Here is an 18,003-nt window from a genome sequence, read left to right as displayed (position 1 = left end):
CAGTAAAAACAAAGGACTAATGCTCAGGATCACACAGGTCAAATTTTGAGAGTTTAAATCAGGTATCAACTGTCTGTATACTGTATGCGCTTATGCATAATCTGCAACATACAACATTTTCTTCATTTTCTTTTCCAGGTGTCTTCGTCCTGTGTCCCTGCCACTAACTATGAGCTGGTAAGATATTTTTTCTATATATATATATTGCTCAACAGTTACAATACAGTTACTTACACAATGTAAATATGTCAGTAATAGTGTGTCCATGTATTGTGGAGTAATCCCTTCTTCAGAATGCCATCCAAACATCCAGGGAATTGGTTCTGGGAATCCAACGAATGAGCAAGGGCAATAAAAACAACATCATGTTGCTGCATTACCTTTTTTGGTCTGGGTTTGAGATTCTCTGTTGGATGTGGAATTATTTGCCCTCTCTGCACGTTCCGTGTATACATTTACTCTAATCCTTGGCAAGACAAAGAGTAGCCTGCAATGTACACTGAGTATACAAAACATTAAGGACACCTGCTCTTTCCATGCCAAAGACTGACCAAGTGAATCCAGGTGAAAGCAATGATTCCTTATTGATGTCACTTGTTAAATCCGCTTCAATCAGTGTAGATGAAGGAGAGACAGGTTAAAGAAGGATGTTTGTGTGTATCAAGAATGGTCCACCACCCAAGGGACATCCAGCCAACTTGACACAACTGTGGGAAGCATTGGAGTCAACATGGGCCAGCATCCCTGTGGAACGCTTGCGACTTCTTGTAGAGTCCATGCCCCGACGAATTGAGACTGTTCTGAGGCCAAAAGTAGGGGGTTTATCTATTTTCCTTCCCCAGTATGTCATCTACAGGGGAGTTTCACTTTGTGAAATGGCCTCCCATGTCATTTTCTCTCTGTCCCTATGCCAAGACAACTCACCCCAGAGGTAGACATCACACCCAACAATTTGCTGATTGCCCACTTAAACGTTAATTAGCTAAGATGTAAAACATTCACTGACATATGGTATTTTTACGACCGAGGAGAGAGAAAGTGCACACACACATACATGCATGAAGACACACACACACACACACACACACACACACACACACACACACACACACACACACACACACACACACACACACACACACACACACACACACACACACACACCGGCAAGCTACTCGGGAGGCCTACAGCAGCTGTGTTGTGAAAACAAAATATGGTTCTCAAGGACAACAGTGGCAGTATTTACCAGAGGAAACTGAGTCCAGCTGGACGAAAGGGCCTTACAGAGAGCAGGAAACAGGAGAAAATACCACAACTTCACACTAGTACCATTTGCTTGTGCAGATGTTTGGTTTGCATACATTATTTTCTCCCTCTGATTTTGCTTCATTGCATTAGTAAGTAGACTATGTAGTCTCTAACTAGGCAGAGTGATGGATTTTAGAGTGATTGCAACATGACTCATGATTGGCTACTTCTTTTATGTTTGATGTGTGTGTGTGCGTCTGTGTGTGGAGGAAGTGGACCTCTGCTGTATTTTGGATAGCTGCTGAGGGATTACCCTCTTAGGGCTGTACTTCCCACCTCCCACCCCCACACCACTTTTCTTGATAAAATACCGCTCCTGCACCTCTTATACTCACTCCTCTTTTCCATTCTGGATGATACATTTAACAGAACCCTGCAGAAACAACACTGCATTCCACTACATGTCATGGCAGTTTATTAGCGTTCTCAAAACGTTATTATTTGTTATTAGGTTGGGAAGAACTCAAATGTGCTGTTTGATTGTTATACACAGTGGTACTGTATGAGCCATAGGTAAGTAAAATAGTAGTAAAGCTGTATTGTTGTGAAGTGCAAAGTGTATTGTATATAGGATAAATTGTGTGTGTATGTGTGTGTTCGCGTGTGTGTGTGTATGCTTGTGTGTGTTTGCGCAACCGTGTGTGTGTGTATTTGTGTGTGTGTGTTTTCAGCCATTGGCTGCTCTCTGGCTGAAGGATGCTTCTCTCCTCCCATCTCAGGCAGCTCCATGTTTGGTGAATTCCTCACCTCTAGAAGAAAGAGAGAGAGAGATCTGATTTAGACAGTTGTGTTGTCCAGGTGCAGAACAGAGGGAAGATCACCATAATCGCTTCATGGCTAAAATGATGAGGGGTTCAATTAACATAGTATTTTACAAATAAAGTCACTTATTGTGATTCTAGTGATTTGGTGTGTTGGGAGACACACACCAGAGAATATGAGTCTTTAACTTGATGTACATGAAGACACTATGCGGATGCTGTGACTGTCATGTTAGGAAGAGTGTGTGAGAGTGAGGTCCATATAGTGAAGTCATGAGTTGAGAGTACAGTACCCTATGTGAGGGAGAAATACATAGTTAGGACGTAACCAGCAAAGGGATGTAGCCTATAGAGCCGGCACTACAGCATAGAGATCTATAGCATCAATAGATTTCTGTGGACTCCAGTGTGTTGGAGAGTGGGGTGTCCAATGCGAGCTGTCTTGTGGAAGCTCTGGTGTGATCATGGTGCGATAAGGATGTCCTCAGAGTGAGTGATGAGGCGATAGCTCCCCCAGCGGGACTTCCATGCTCCCATGCTTGGAGGTGCGTGGCGTAGAGTGGGGCATGCTGGGTAGTACATTCCTGAGACATGCCCTCATGTTAACTAACGCTGGGCCTGCAATTTAATTTCCCAGAGAGAGAGTGTGGAGAGAGAGAGTGTGGAGAGAGAGAGACAGAGCGAGAGAGAGACAGAGCGAGAGAGAGACAGAGAGAGAGAGAGAGAGACAGAGAGAGAGAGAGAGAGACAGAGAGAGAGAGAGAAAGAGAGAGAGAGAGAGACAGAGAGAGAGACAGAGAGAGAGAGAAAGAGAGAGAGAGAGAGAGAGCAGAACATAATAAACTGGTTTTAGGTTTGAAACATGCACAGACATACACACACATGCAGCACTCACACACGTAATAATTCACATACACCTTTAAACAATCCCTTCAGGTTTGTGTTTACCTGCATCCACTCAGAGCTGTTTCTCAGTCAATGCCTCCGACACCTACGTCATCCAGACACACACACACAAAACCAACACAAACCACGGCTGGGGAATCGTGCCAGTGCATTGCTGTGTAATGACTCTAACTGTGGCGCAGAGATGGGCAAGATCTTTTCAATTAGCCCAGTGTTTACAGCTGCACATACTTGGCTGATATGCCATATTACGTTCTGTATACAGGACAGGACCAAGTATCCCATAATATTATGTGATTCCTATCTCGTAGGCATGTGCATATACATGGGAAGCACGTAAGGTTGGCCGTCCATGTTGTATATGCCAAGTGAAAGATGGATGTTTCTTTTTACCAGCTGTACATACACATTATATAATGCACTGAAAGATGTCGACTAGTATTGATGACAAGTATTGATTGTGTGTCAATGTGCCTGTGTCAGCTGAAGCTGGGCCATATGAAAGATTTTTCTGGTTAGCGTTCTTTTTTTTCACAATAAGACCCTTGACTTCAAAATGAAAGTCCCTGGAGGACAAGAGTTTAGGTAAAACAGCAATGGTGTGCTTTGTGTAGTATATGGATACAGCTGGACTCCACTAAGTTGCGTGTAGAACTGTTCTCTTCAGGAACATTTTGATTCACTCTCTCTTTGACCCGTCCAAATATACAAGGCGAGAGACAGCTAGGCATATTTGTACACAGGAAAACAAACAATGGGGGAAAACACAGAGCCCTCATAGTTTTGGCTCAGATTGGAAGTCATGGAAGTCCTCATCGGCCATTGGGTTATATCATCATCTGTGTATGCTGTGATTGTATTAGTGGCCAAACCCTGTTAGCCATAATAGGACATGAGACAGGAGAGAGAAGGAGAGAGAAAGAGTAAGAGAGAAGAGAAAGAAAGGGTGAGAGAGAGAGAAAAGAGAGAACACATTCCAAACTGAGTGAGAATGAGCAGACTAGCATCACTCCATCCCCACTGGTGTGTCGTCGTCGTCCCCCACAATTGTTTATAATCACAGAACCCTAGTCTCTCGTGCATACCAGAATGTCATGTGTTATGTAACAGAGAGAGCGGAAGAGTCCATTTGGGATGGGTCGATCTGGCTGGCCTGCGTGTGACCTCCGTCCGTCCGGGTCCTAGTGCGAACTTTGAGAGAGGTCAGAGGTCGTTTATGGACACTGCTGGCTCAGGAGGTTCCCACAGCTCTGCATGGCTCAGTTTTGAATTCCAGCATTGGATTGTTTCCATAGAAACCCACCATGAGATCGTAGGCCCAGAATTGTGTATGAGTGTGAGCTAAAGACCAGGGAGCCCACCTCCCCCCTCCTCTCTCCATCATCGTTTATGTTTACATTTCTAAACCATGTTCTGTGAAACGCTGCAGATGGGGCTGCTAAGCATGGGAGACTAGCAGATGTTTGCGTGTGTGGGTAAATTGCGCCTGTGTGTGGTGGGGTTGATACAGTTTGTGTGTTAGGGGGGAATGTGTGTGTATTTAAAATGTATGTTTGCATGTTTAAATTTGTGTCTGTCAGAGCGACTGTGCCTATAGGTCCGTGCGTGTTTGTCTCTGTCTCCATTCACTTGCTTGAAATAAACATTTTCTTTAATTTTCTGTATGTGGTGCAGTATGTCTGTGATATTCGCCCACCAACTATTATATTCTTAATACTGGGAACAGTGCCAGGTAGCTCCCTTAACAGTCCATGAGGAATTTGAAGGGCTCTTTATTTATTAATCGTCACATATTCAGCATAGTCTGGACGACAACTAAGGGTTTTAAATCAACCTGTAATTAGCTTGGATGCAGCTTTGAGACAGGCGAAACAGCATTGCCTTTTTAGGTGTCAGACATAAGAGGGCTTTGACAGGAAACTCACATCTACTTTGTTTCCTGCCAAACAGCCATCCTGTCCTTTTTTTAGTAAACAAACAGTTTCTTTCTGTTGCCTCCCTCATGATTCTGCCAAAACTAAGGTAAATGTTCAATGTTGTTGACAGAAGCATAAATAAAAGTGTATTTATGTGTGAGAAGTTGAAAGATGTCTTGAGCTCCGTGGTTTAAGAAAGCATGGGGGGTTGAAGTTACATTTTTAAACCATTGAATGCTGTCCAGACACAGCCCCTAGACGGTAAACCCCAGTACACACTTCATGTAGTTCTGAAAGGTGACATTTCTGCCATAAAATACACCCATCCAATCCTTTCAGATCTACACAAGTGCCAAGAGGGTAGGGTCTAGAGCACATGGGTCAAAATCATTCTATAGAGGGCCGATTGTCTGCAGATTTGCACTCCTCTCTCGCACTTGATTGGTCAATTAAGGTCACTGATTAGTTAGGAACTCCCCTCACCTGATTGTCTGAGTCTTCATTGAACACAAATTAAAAGAAAATAATAAAAACCAGCAGACTTTCGGCCCTCCATGGAATGAGTTTGACACTAGGGATTGGTTAGGCCTGAATTCCAGTAGCCTTGCTTTGTATTTAGACTGCAGTTCCTATCATCACCAGCAGGAGGCAGTGTAGTGTTAGATCCTTTTACTCAACTCGACGATTGTACATTTTCCCTCTCTACCATAACTATACTGCTTTCTGTCTAGAAACAAATGATTATGGGAGAACACGTGTGAATGAAACAGGCAATTCCTTCCAATCCCAAGTAATAAATGTAAAGGAAAGCACATGCTCCCTTGATGGGATACATTTTTGAACCTGCATGGATTGAGGAATTTTCATTGGGGCATAAATCTGTAGAATGCAATGCAAAGAATGTGAAAACCCTTAAAAAACGTCTACGTTTTTGACGTGTTTCATAACTTCGCAAATTAGGCTTTCCAAAATGATTTAGGGGTAAATAGCCTGTGATTCTGGGTTCACCCATGCTTTTCATCTCTCCTTTTCATATAAGAAAACTTGGAACGACATTGCTCAAACCAAAAACAAAATGAATTGTCAATCAACGTTTTAGTATCAACAGTTCAATTGACACATATACACACAGAATCATTTAGGAGTTATTATATATTGTGACTGTACAGGATGTATTCATAAAACGTAGGCCAACACAGATGGTACAGTATGTATTTTGAAATCTCAAAAGAGCACCATGGTCTAGCAAAAAAATTTGAGGTGACCATATATGGATATAATAAAGATAGAAGGAGAGTAGGAAGGAAGGAGGGAGGAAGGAGAGTAGGAAGGAGGGAGGGAGGAAGGAGAGTAGGAAGGAGGGAGGGAGGAAGGAGAGTAGGAAGGAGGGAGGAAGGAGAGTAGGAAGGAGGGAGAAAGGAGAGTAGGAAGGAGGGAGAAAGGATAGTAGGAAAGAGTAGGAAGGAAGGAGGAGGGAGGGAGAAAGAGATGAGAGATGTAGTACATACCCTGGGCCATGAGTCTGCCCACAACACACACACACACACAAAGTTTAGCTCCTGGTTTGGATCCAGACTGGCCATTTCTAGCTGAATTCACTAGAGATGTGGCATCTAAATGAGCTGGCCTGGTGATTATATTTAGCTGTGTGTCATTTCCAAGGAGACTCTGTTTGGGTATATTTGTGTCCTCACACTGGGAAACTCCCTTCACTGCACCTTTCTTCTTGGGCGCTTCCTAGGGTGAGTTATAATTATTTGAGTTATGTGAATCTATCAAAGGAGGCTTTGTGTACTGGCCTAACATGTTTATGTCACAGACACACTTATCACAGACCCACTGCAATTTTATGTGATTAAGTCAGGTGTCCAGTCTCTATATATTTTCTTTCTCTGACCTCATACCCGCTCAGTTTTTATGACATCAAATCCCATCAGTCTCTCTGACCTCATACCCACTGTCTTTATGACCTTCCACTCAGTCTCTATAACATCATACCCTATTACCCACTGAGTCTCTAGACTCTCTGACATCATACCCACCCAGTCTCTCTGACCTCATACCCTCTCAGTCTATGACGTCATACCCACAGTCTCTCTGACCTAATACCCACTCAGTCTATATGACCTCATACACACGCAGTCCCTTTGACCTCATACATACTCAGTCTTTCTGACCTCATAGTCCCAGTCGGTATTAGAATGCCCGCCTGTGGGCCATGCCCGCCTGTGGAGAAAACAATATGTGGTTACCTGGGTCGCCCCATTGGCTCACAGCAAAAACTTGACCTTTTTCAAACGCAATTTTCTTGTTGTCTGCTTGTTTTAGTAAATTACAAAACTACATTTAAGAAAAGTACAACATGTCTAAAGATTACTTTTCAACATTGCCTGCTCACGACTTTTCTCACTTCTTGGAAAAACGTAATGTTGTACCGTTATCCCTCATTCCCCTTTTCATGATGGTGCTGGCAGCCACATGAGTGAGTGCTAGCTAGCTACCTACCAGAACATTAAGCTAGCCAAGACCAACAACACAAACAAATGGACTATACAGCTAAAAATAGTTAAATGTCTTACCTGTGATGAAATGTTTTCACACATAGCTGGTTACGTACATTGAACAACGCAGCAGCTTTTTTTGTCATGTTTTGTTATTTCTGTAGAACAAAAAAAATTGATGACGACGTTGACTCTTTTACAGTGGGGATGAATGGGAAAAAATATTTGTTTTCCTCAATTTGTGGGCATGGTTGAGGGGAATTTCTTATTATTACATTAATATCGACTTGGAGTATACCCACCCAGTCTCTATGACCTCATACCCCCTCAGTCTCTATGACAGGGTTCCTCAACTGGTGGCCCGCGGGCTGAATTTGGCCCACGTGTGATTTTATTAGGCCCCCCAGGTATTCTGAGCAAAAAAATATATGTATACTGTATATTTTAGTAATTTATTGTTGGACATAAACTGTAAAAACACCAGCAAATCAGCTCTAAGTTATTTTAATTTAGGAAATCTGTTCCAAAGTATTCCCACACATAATCTATGTGATCGTTCACAAATGTAAGCAAGGTTTGAAATTATTATGTTTTAGTCAAATATTATATCTGTTTGGACTTCTGCAGTCAATTATTTGTCATTATGCTCAGGCATCCTGACCATCCGCGAAATAACAAATCGGCCCGCGGCTGAATCTAGTTTATGATCACTGATCCATGACCTCATATCCACTCAGTCGCTATGACCTCATACCCTATCAGTCTCTATGATCTCATACCCACATGTCTCTATGATCTTTTGCACGCTCAGGTTATGGGACCACACACACAGTCAGTCTCATATGCACACAGTCTCTATGATATCATACCAACAGTCTCTCTGACATCACATCTTCTGCCTCTAACCTTACAGCACAGTGTCTATGACCTCATACCCCCAGTCTATGTTGTCCCAACTCCTCTGTAAGACACAGTAAACCCAGTCTATGACATCACACCTTTCAATCTAACTTTCGACTTCATACCGAGCCTCTGTCTGTTTTGTCATAGTTTTCACAGTGTAACATTATGGCTGGAATACCATTTCACTGCCAGTCCACATCTGTCTTTCTACTAGCCAGCTGTGTTTTGTGAGTTGGACCTCTACATACTGTGACACTACACAATGAAAACCATGTAAAAGCATGAGTACTGTACACACACATATGTTTACAGTATGTGTGTGTACAGTATGATCTCACACAGGCCTTTGTTCGGTACCTAGACTCCAGGCTCTCCTTATACAGTACAGGCCAGATCAGGGGAACAGACACTGCTGTTACAATAGGGCGGTGTGGCCAAACATTGTTTTGGGAAGAAAATGTCTGGCCATGGAATTTGGCCTGGCTACAAATTCACAGACTAGTTGTACTGTTGCGAGGATCACTACGTGTTTTCTTGTCCATTACCAATAAATTTCCCCTAGCTGACACGCCTTCTCACTAGAGGAGACAATTTAACCAACTTGGCCAACCAGAGATAGCGTGACACCCCTACATTTGGATCAGTAGTGTATTTTATTATTTGTAGTTTGTTGTTTCGATCTTTTGACTTTTTCCTCATATTTGGGTTATGGTGTTATATTCTGTATCGTTAGATTTCAGTGCAGCCTTTGATGTTATTGATCATAATTTCTTATTGAAAAAATGTCACATCTCTATCTTAGCAAGGAGTTACAGTCAGTGTTAGAATGCGTAATTAACAATAAACTGGTCTTAAACACATCTAAAACCAAAAGCATTGTTTTGATTCAAAGCATTCCCTTGGACCTAAACCTCAACTGGAGAAAGAGTGTAACCATTGAACAAGATGGTCAGTTTTCATGGCCAAGCCATATTGACAAAGTTGTTGTGAAGATGGGGAGAGGTTTGTCTGTTATAAAAAAAATCTTCTGCATTTTTGACACAAAGATCAACTGTACTACTTGTTCAGGCTTTGATCTTGTCCCATATTGATTACTGTCCGGTAATATGGTCAGGTGCAGCATAGAAAGACCTAGCAAAGCTGCAGCTAGCTTAAAACAAAGCAGCACGCCTTCCCCCTTATCTCCACACACAGAACTAACATCTACAACTTGCATGATAGTCTTGCATGGTTGAGGGTTGTGGAGAAATTGACTACTTCTCTTCTGGTCTTTTTAATAAATATTTGTGTGTTGAAAATGCCTAACCACTTGTATAATCATATTGCATGCACTTTAAACAGACATACATAGCCCACCAGACATACCAGTTTCTTCACGGTACCAAAACCAAAAACAGATTTAATGCGTTGCTCAGTTATGTATAGAGGCGTGTCATCATGGAATCCTCTGCCACCAGAGGTTACTCAGGCAAAAGCAAGTTTAACATACACTATATATACAAAAGTATGTGGACACCCCTTCAAATGAGTGGATTCGGCTATTTCAGCCACACCCGTTGCTGACAGGTGTATAAAATCAAGCACACAGTCATTCAATCTCCGTAGACAAACATTGACAGTAGAATGGCTTTACTGAAGAGCTCAGTGACTTTCAACATGGCAACGTCATAGGATGCCACCTTTCCAACAAGTCAGTTCGTCAAATTGTTCCATATTAATGCCCATGATTTTGGAATGAGATGTTCGACGACCAGGTGTCCACATACTTTTGGTAATGTAGTGTATTGTATCCCAGTGCCTCTCCTCTTTCTAAATATATAATTTAACTGTACTGTATATAATAATATGAATATGTATATATGAATACTGTGTAAATAGTATTTTTGTTGTCTCTTGTTGTCTCTGTACTTTGTCATGTATTTGTACATTTTATGTGGACCCAAGGAACAGTAGCTGCTGTACGTGCAATAGCTAATGGGGATCCTAATAAACTAAACTAAACTTAGCAGATACTTTTCTCCAAAATAACTTACAGTACAGTGCATACATGTTTTGTATGTGATCCTTGTGGCAAATGAACCCTCAACCATGGTATTGCTAGCCCCACAGTCTTACCAAATAATCCACGCAGGACCAAGTATTGTCTCTTTCAGGCGCTGTCTGAACTTGGTGGGTTTTGTAGGCTATACTCCCCAAAGGAGGTGTTGGACTGTTCCCTTAGTGTTAGAACTGTTCTGTTCTGTGAACTATGAACCCCTAACTGTAACCATTTGAGTCAATGAGAAGGATAATTTGCACACATGCACACATATCCTACCTGGTGGTGTCTGTAGCTGTATTATACATTTGAAGCATACTTCCCATATTAATCCAAGTCCTAGTTGTTTGAAGCCAGCGCTAGTTGTTTGATACGCACTGCTTTACTATTGAATTCCGGTCTTCTTACTTTGTTTGTGTTTATATAGGCTATCGTCCCTCTCCTTGGCTCCTCATATCACTCTAACAATTTGAAGCTAGCCAGAGCCACCCTGACCAATGACATCATGGATTCCTTGAGGCCTGGGTCATTATAAATAAACAATGTTTTTGGACATATCTCTCTCTCCTTCTCCTCCTCTTTCTCTCTCTCTCCCTCCCCCTCTCTCTCTCCCTCCCCCGCCTCACTCTCTCCCTCTCTCTTCTTCTTTCTCCTCCCCACTCTCTCTTTCTCCTCTCTCTCTCACCCTCTCCTTATTCTCTCTTGCGCTCTCGCTCGCTCTCTCACTCGCTCTCTCTCACTCTCTCCATGGCTGTAAATGGTTGTGATGGGTGTGCTGCAGCAGTGGGGATGGAGATGGTCTCTGGGCTGGGCTAACGGAAGGGATGTGTCTCTTAGGGCTCTATTTTAACAAACTTGGTGCTGGCGGTGCCGCTACAGATTTGAGGGTGCGTATCTGTATTTTCACGACTGAAATTATGTGCGCAGTAGCTGGTGGTGGCACAAAACGACTGGGTTTTGATAAATTAACAAGTTGTGTCAAGGCTTTATACCTCACTGGCCAATCAGAACATGCTCCATGGCTAAATATGCGGTTGCTTCAAGTTGTGTATTTACAGAGTCTCCCGAGTGAAACGGCGGTCTAAAGCACTGCACCGCAGAGACCCGGGTTTGATCATCACTAGAGACCCGGGTTTGATCCCGGGCTGTGTCACAGCTGGCCGCGTTAGGGAGACCCAGACCACAATTGGCCCAGCGTCGTCCGGGTTAGGAAAGGTTTTGGCTGGGCCGGGATGTCCTCGTCCCATCGCGCTCTAGCGACTCCTGTGGCGGGCCGGGCGCATGCACGCTGACCCGGTCGCCAGTTGTATGGTGTTTCCTCCGACACATTGGTGCGGCTGGCTTCTGGGTTAAGCGAGCAGTGTGTCAAGAAGCAGTGCAGCTTGGCAGAGTTGTGTTTTGGAAGACACATGGCTCTCAACCTTTTCCTCTCCCGAGTCCGTACGGGAGTTGCAGCGATGGGACAAGACTGTAACTACTAATTGGGGAGAAAAAGGGGTAAAACAATGTTTTATATTAAAACAAATACAGTACCAGTCAAAAGTTTGGATACACCTACTCATTCCACAATTTTTCTTTATTTTTTACTATTTTCTACATTGTACAATAATAGTGAAGATATCAAAACTATGAAATAACACATATGGAATCATGTAGTAACCAAAAAAGGCGGCGTTCGGCGATCGACGTCACCGGCTTTCTAGCCATCGCCGCTCCATTTTTCATATTTCCATTTGTTTTGCCTTGTTCCATACACATCTGGTTTTCATTCCCTAATCACACTGCATGTATTTAGTCCTCTGTTCCCCTCCATGTCTTTGTGTGAAATTGTATTTATGTTATGTGGGTATTGTTAAGCGCCATACCTTTTGTCTATGTTCCGTGTTTTGGCACATTTATGTACTTTTGTGCTTTCGTTGGACCGGAATAAAAAGTGCGCCTGTTCACTACATTCTGCTCTCCTGCACCTGACTTCGCCTACAGTACACACCCTTAACAAAAAGTGTATGTATTTTATATTTGAGATTCTTCAAAATAGCCACTAAGAATTTTGACCAAGACTTTAAGCTCTTAACAATGCACAATACTTTTGGCTTTCTGTTGCTCAAGTAAAACAACAGATATATGCATAATATACATTACCAGTCAAAAGTTTGGACACACCTACTCATTCCAGGGTTCTTTATTTTTCTACATTGTACAATAATAGTGAAGACATCAAAACTATGAAATAACACATATGGAATCATGTAGTTACCAAAAAAGTGTTAAACAAATCAAAATATCAAAACCTGCCAAGAGAGGGCCGCCCACCAAATCTCACGGACCAGGCAAGGAGGGCATTAATCAGAGAGGCAACAAAGAGACCAAAGATAACCTTGAAGGAGCTGCAAAGCTCCACAGCGAAGATTGGAGTATCTGTCCATAGAACCACTTTAAGCCATACTCTCCGCAGAGCTGGGCTTTACGGAAGAGTGGCCAGAAAAAAGACATTGCTAAAGAAAAAAATAAGCAAACACTTTTGGTATTTTCCAAAAGGCATGTGGGAGACTCCCCAAACATATGGAAGAAGGTACTCTGGTCAGATGAGACTAAAATTAAGCTTTTTGGCCATCAAGGAAAACGCTATGTCTGGCGCAAACACAACACCTCTCATCACCCTGACTGAGAACACCACCCCCACAGTGAAGCATGGTGGTGGCAGCATCATTCTGTGAGGATGTTTTTCATCGGCAGGGACTGGGAAACTGGTCAGAATTGAAGGAATGATGGATGCAGCTAAATACAGGGAAATTCTTGAGGGAAACCTGTTTTAGTCTTCCAGAGATTTGAGACTGGGACGGAGGTTTACCTTCCAGCAGGACAATGACTCTAAGCATGCTCCTAAAGCAACACTCGACTGGTTTAACCTCTCTGGTACAAGTGGGACAGTAGCGTCCCACCTCGACAACAGCCAGTGAAATTGCAGGCCGCCAAATTCGAAACAGAAATCCCATAATTCAAATTCCTGAAACATACAAGTATTATCCACCATTTTAAAGATAAACATCTTGTAAATCCAACCACAGTGTCCGATTTCAAAAAGGCTTTACTGCGAAAGCACACCATGCGATTATGTTAGGTCAGCACCTAGTCACAGAACCATACAGCCATTTTTCCAGCCAAAGAGAGGAGTCACAAAAAGCAGAAATAGAGAATATTAATCACTAACCTTTGATGATCTTCATCAGATGGCACTCATAGCACTTCATGTTACACAATACCTGTATGTTTTGTTCGATAAAGTTCATATTTATATCCAAAAATCTCAGTTTACAGTGGCGCGTTATGGTCAGAAATGCATTGTCTCAAACAAACATCCGGTGAAAGTGCAGAGATCCACATCAAATTACAGAAATACTCATCATAAACATTGATAAACGATACAAGTGTTATTCATGGAAATAAAGATAAACTTCCCCTTAATGCAACCGCTGTGTCAGATTTCAAAAACGCTTTACGGCGAAAGCACACTTTGCGATTATGTTAGGTCTGCACCTAGCCACAGAAACCCATACAGCCATTTTCCAGCCAAGGAGAGTGTCACAAAAGTCAGAAATAGCATTAAAATGAATCACTTACCTTTGATGATCTTCATCTGGTGGCACTCCCAGGTCTCCATGTTAGACAATAAATGTTCGATAATGTCCCTCTGTAACGGTAGTCCTCCTCCTCTTCAACCGAAGAGGAGGAGTAGTGATTGAACCAAGGCGCAGCTTTGTGAAATGACATGATTTAATAAAGACACGACAAAACAACTAAGACAGAAAACGAACTAGACTTGAATTAACTAACAAAATAACAAAACGAATGTGTAGACAAACCTAGACATACGAACTTACAATAAAACACGAAGAACGCACGAACAGGGAAAAATAGACTACACAAAAATGACGATGTACAAACATACCGAACAGTCCCGTATGGTGCGACAAACACTGACACAGGAGACAACCACCCACAACGAACACTGTGAAACAACCTACCTAAATATGACTCTCAATTAGAGGAACGCCAAACACCTGCCTCTAATTAAGAGCCATACCAGGCAGCCCTAAACCAACATAGAAACAGACAACATAGAATGCCCACCCAAACTCACGTCCTGACCAACTAACACATACAACAAACTAACAGAAATAGGTCAGGAACGTGACATAACCCCCCCCTTAAGGTGCGAACTCCGGGCGCACCAGCACAAAGTTTAGGGGAGGGTCTGGGTGGGCATCTGACCACGGTGGTGGCTCAGGCTCAGGGCGAGGTCCCCACCCCACCATAGTCAATCCCAGCTTTCGTCTCCCCCTACAAATGACCACCCTCATATTACACCCACTTAATCTTTTGGGTAACATCGAGACAAGGGGCAGCACCGGGATAGAGGGATAGCTCAGGACAGAGGGATAGCTCAGGACAGAGAGGTAGCTCAGGATAGAGAGGTAGCTCAGGATAGAGGGGCAACTCCGGACTGAAAGGCAGCTCCGGACTGAAAGGCAGCTCCGGACAGAGAGACAGCTCTGGACTGAGGGGCAGTTCTGGATAAATAGCCGCTCTGGGCTGAGGGACAGCTCATGACTGGCTGACGGCTCTGGACGCTCATGGCTGGCTGACGGCTCTGGACGCTCATGGCTGGCTGACGGCTCTGGACGCTCATGGCTGGCTGACGGCTCTGGACGCTCATGGCTGGCTGACGGCTCTGGACGCTCATGGCTGGCTGACGGCTCTGGACGCTCATGGCTCACTGACGGCTCTGGCCGATCCTGTCTGGTTGGCGGCTCTGGCAGATCCTGTCTGGTTGGCGGCCCTGGCAGATCCTGTCTGGTTGGCGGCTCTGGCAGATCCTGTCTGGTTGGCGGCTCTGGCAGATCCTGACTGACGAATGGCTCTAGCGGCTCCTGACTGACTAACGGCTCTGACGGCTCGGGACAGACGGGCGGCTCTAATGGCTCGGGACAGACGGATGGCTCAGACGGCGCTGGGGAGACGGATGGCTCAGATGGCGCTGGGGAGACGGATGGCTCAGATGGCGCTGCGGAGACGGATGGCTCAGATGGCGCTGCGGAGACGGATGGCTCAGACTGATCCTGTCTGGCGGAAGGCTTTGGCTGCTCCTGTCTGGCGGAAGGCTCTGTAGGCTCATGGCAGACGGGCAGTTCATGCGGTGCTTGGCAGACGGACAGTTCAGGCGCCGTTGGGCAGACGGCAGACTCTGGCCGGCTGAGACGCACTGTAGGCCTGGTGCGTGGTGCCGGAACTGGAGGCACCGGACTGGAGACACGCACTTCAAGCCTAGTGCGGGGAGCAGGGACAGGGCACACTGGACTCTCAAAGCGTACTATATGCCTGGTGCGTGGTACCGGCACTGGTGGCACCGGGCTGAGTGCACGCACATCAGGACGAGTACGGGGAGAAGGAACAGTGTGTACAGGGCTCTGGAGACGCACAGGTGGCTTAGTGCGTGGTGCCGGAACTGGAGGCACCGGACTGGAGGCACGCACCATAGAGAGAGTGCGTGGAGGAGGAACAGGGCTCTGGAAACGCACTGGAAGCCTGGTGCGTGGTGTAGGCACTGGTGGTACTGGGCTGGGGCGGGGAGGTAGTGCCGGAAATACCGGACCGTGCAAGCGTACTGGCTCCCTTGAGCATTGAGCCTGCCCAACCTTACCTGGTTGAATGCTCCCCGTCGCCCGACCAGTGCGGAGAGGTGGAATAACCCGCACCGGGCTATGTAGGCGAACCGGGGACACCATGCGTAAGGCTGGTGCCATGTAAGCCGGCCCGAGGAGACGTACTGGTGGCCAGATATGAAGGGCCGGCTTCATGACATTTGGCTCAATGCCCAATCTAGCCCTACCAGTGCGGGGAGGTGGAATAACCCGCACTGGGCTATGCACACGTACAGGAGACACCGTGCGCTCAACTGCGTAACACGGTGTCTGCCCGTACTCCCGCTCTCCACGGTTAGCCTGGGAAGTGGGCGCAGGTCTCCTACCTGCCCTTGGCCCACTACCTCTTAGCCCCCCCCCAAGAAATTTTTGGGTAGTACTCACGGGCTTTTCGGGCTTCCGTGCCAGACGCGTCCCCTCATATCTGCAGTTTTGGGCTTGATTCTCCGGTCTCCAGCCTTGCTTCCTTGCTGCCTCCTCATATCGCCGCCTCTCTGCTTTCGCTGCCTCCAGCTCAGCTTTGGGGCGGCGATATTCCCCTGGTTGAGCCCAAGGTCCTTTTCCATCCAGCTCGTCCTCCCAAGTCCAGTAGTCCTGTGTATTACGCTGCTTGGTTCTGGTAATTTGGTGGGTGGTTCTGTAACGGTAGTCCTCCTCCTCTTCAACCGAAGAGGAGGAGTAGTGATTGAACCAAGGCGCAGCTTTGTGAAATGACATGATTTAATAAAGACACGACAAAACAACTAAGACAGAAAACAAACTAGACTTGAATTAACTAACAAAATAACAAAACGAATGTGTAGACAAACCTAGACATACGAACTTACAATAAAACACGAAGAACGCACGAACAGGGAAAAATAGACTACACAAAAATGACGATGTACAAACATACCGAACAGTCCCGTATGGTGCGACAAACACTGACACAGGAGACAACCACCCACAAAGAACACTGTGAAACAACCTACCTAAATATGACTCTCAATTAGAGGAACGCCAAACACCTGTCTCTAATTAAGAGCCATACCAGGCAGCCCTAAACCAACATAGAAACAGACAACATAGAATGCCCACCCAAACTCACGTCCTGACCAACTAACACATACAACAAACTAACAGAAATAGGTCAGGAACGTGACACCCTCTGTATGACCAAATACCTCCTTTTTGTTTGCGCGTTTTGTCCAGTAATAAAAGGCGCGTGCACTAATTCCAGACGAAAAGTTTTTTTTTAAGTACAATAAAAGTTAGTAGAAACATGCCAAACGATGTTTAAAATCAATCCGCCGGTTGTTTTTGTCATAAATAATCAATAATATTTCAACCGGACAAAAGCTTCGTCAATAGGAAAGGAGAAACAAGAACGGCGCCATCCCGATCAGGGCGCATGGCTGATGAATGGAAATTTCCACTGGCCACTGATTGAAAGTGCAGTATCTCCCTCATTTTTCAGAGTAAAAGCCTGAAACAATGCCTAAAGACTGGCCACATGTAGAGGAAGACACAGAGCTCGTGAACTGGGTCCTAAGTCTTTGTATGGTGGATAGGCTTACAATGGAAAAACAGCCTTTCAAAATAATAGTACTTCCTGGTTGGATTTTCCTTGGGTTTTCGCCTGCCATATCAGTTCTGTTATACTCACAGACATTATTTTAACAGTTTTGGAAACTTTAGAGTGTTTTCTATGTATATTCTATCTTCTGGGCCTTAGTTGCAGGCAGTTTAATTTGGGCACGCTTTTCATCCGAAATTCCGAATGCTGCCCCCTACCCTAGTGAAGTTAATGGGAACCATTTAAATGTCTTGGAATGGCCTAGTCAAAGCCCAGACCTCAATTCAATTAAGAATCTGTGGTATGACTTAAAGATTGCTGTACACCAGCGGAACCCATCCAACTTGAAGGAGCAGGAGCAGTTTTGCTTTGAAGAATGGGCAAAAATCCCAGTGGCTAGATGTGTCAAGCTT

At 44.6% G+C, this 18,003-nt stretch overlaps 1 protein-coding gene across 6 annotated transcripts in view; it reads left to right on the top strand.

The window, feature by feature from the left end:
• Window positions 1-18,003, top strand: part of LOC120064349 (tensin-1-like) — a 296,497-nt gene that overhangs the window by 180,075 nt on the left and 98,419 nt on the right. For all 6 annotated transcript variants that reach the window (XM_039014867.1, XM_039014869.1, XM_039014868.1 and 3 more), the window contains one exon: window positions 139-177. In XM_039014867.1, coding sequence (XP_038870795.1) covers window positions 139-177 — 39 coding nt within the window. The remainder of the gene's footprint in view (window positions 1-138; window positions 178-18,003) is intronic.

Source organism: Salvelinus namaycush, chromosome 19 (genome assembly GCF_016432855.1).
Source record: "Salvelinus namaycush isolate Seneca chromosome 19, SaNama_1.0, whole genome shotgun sequence".
NCBI classification, from domain to species: Eukaryota; Metazoa; Chordata; class Actinopteri; order Salmoniformes; family Salmonidae; genus Salvelinus; species Salvelinus namaycush.
The sequence above is the reverse complement of the archived record's forward strand: the minus strand, read 5'-3'. Positions and strand labels throughout refer to the sequence as shown.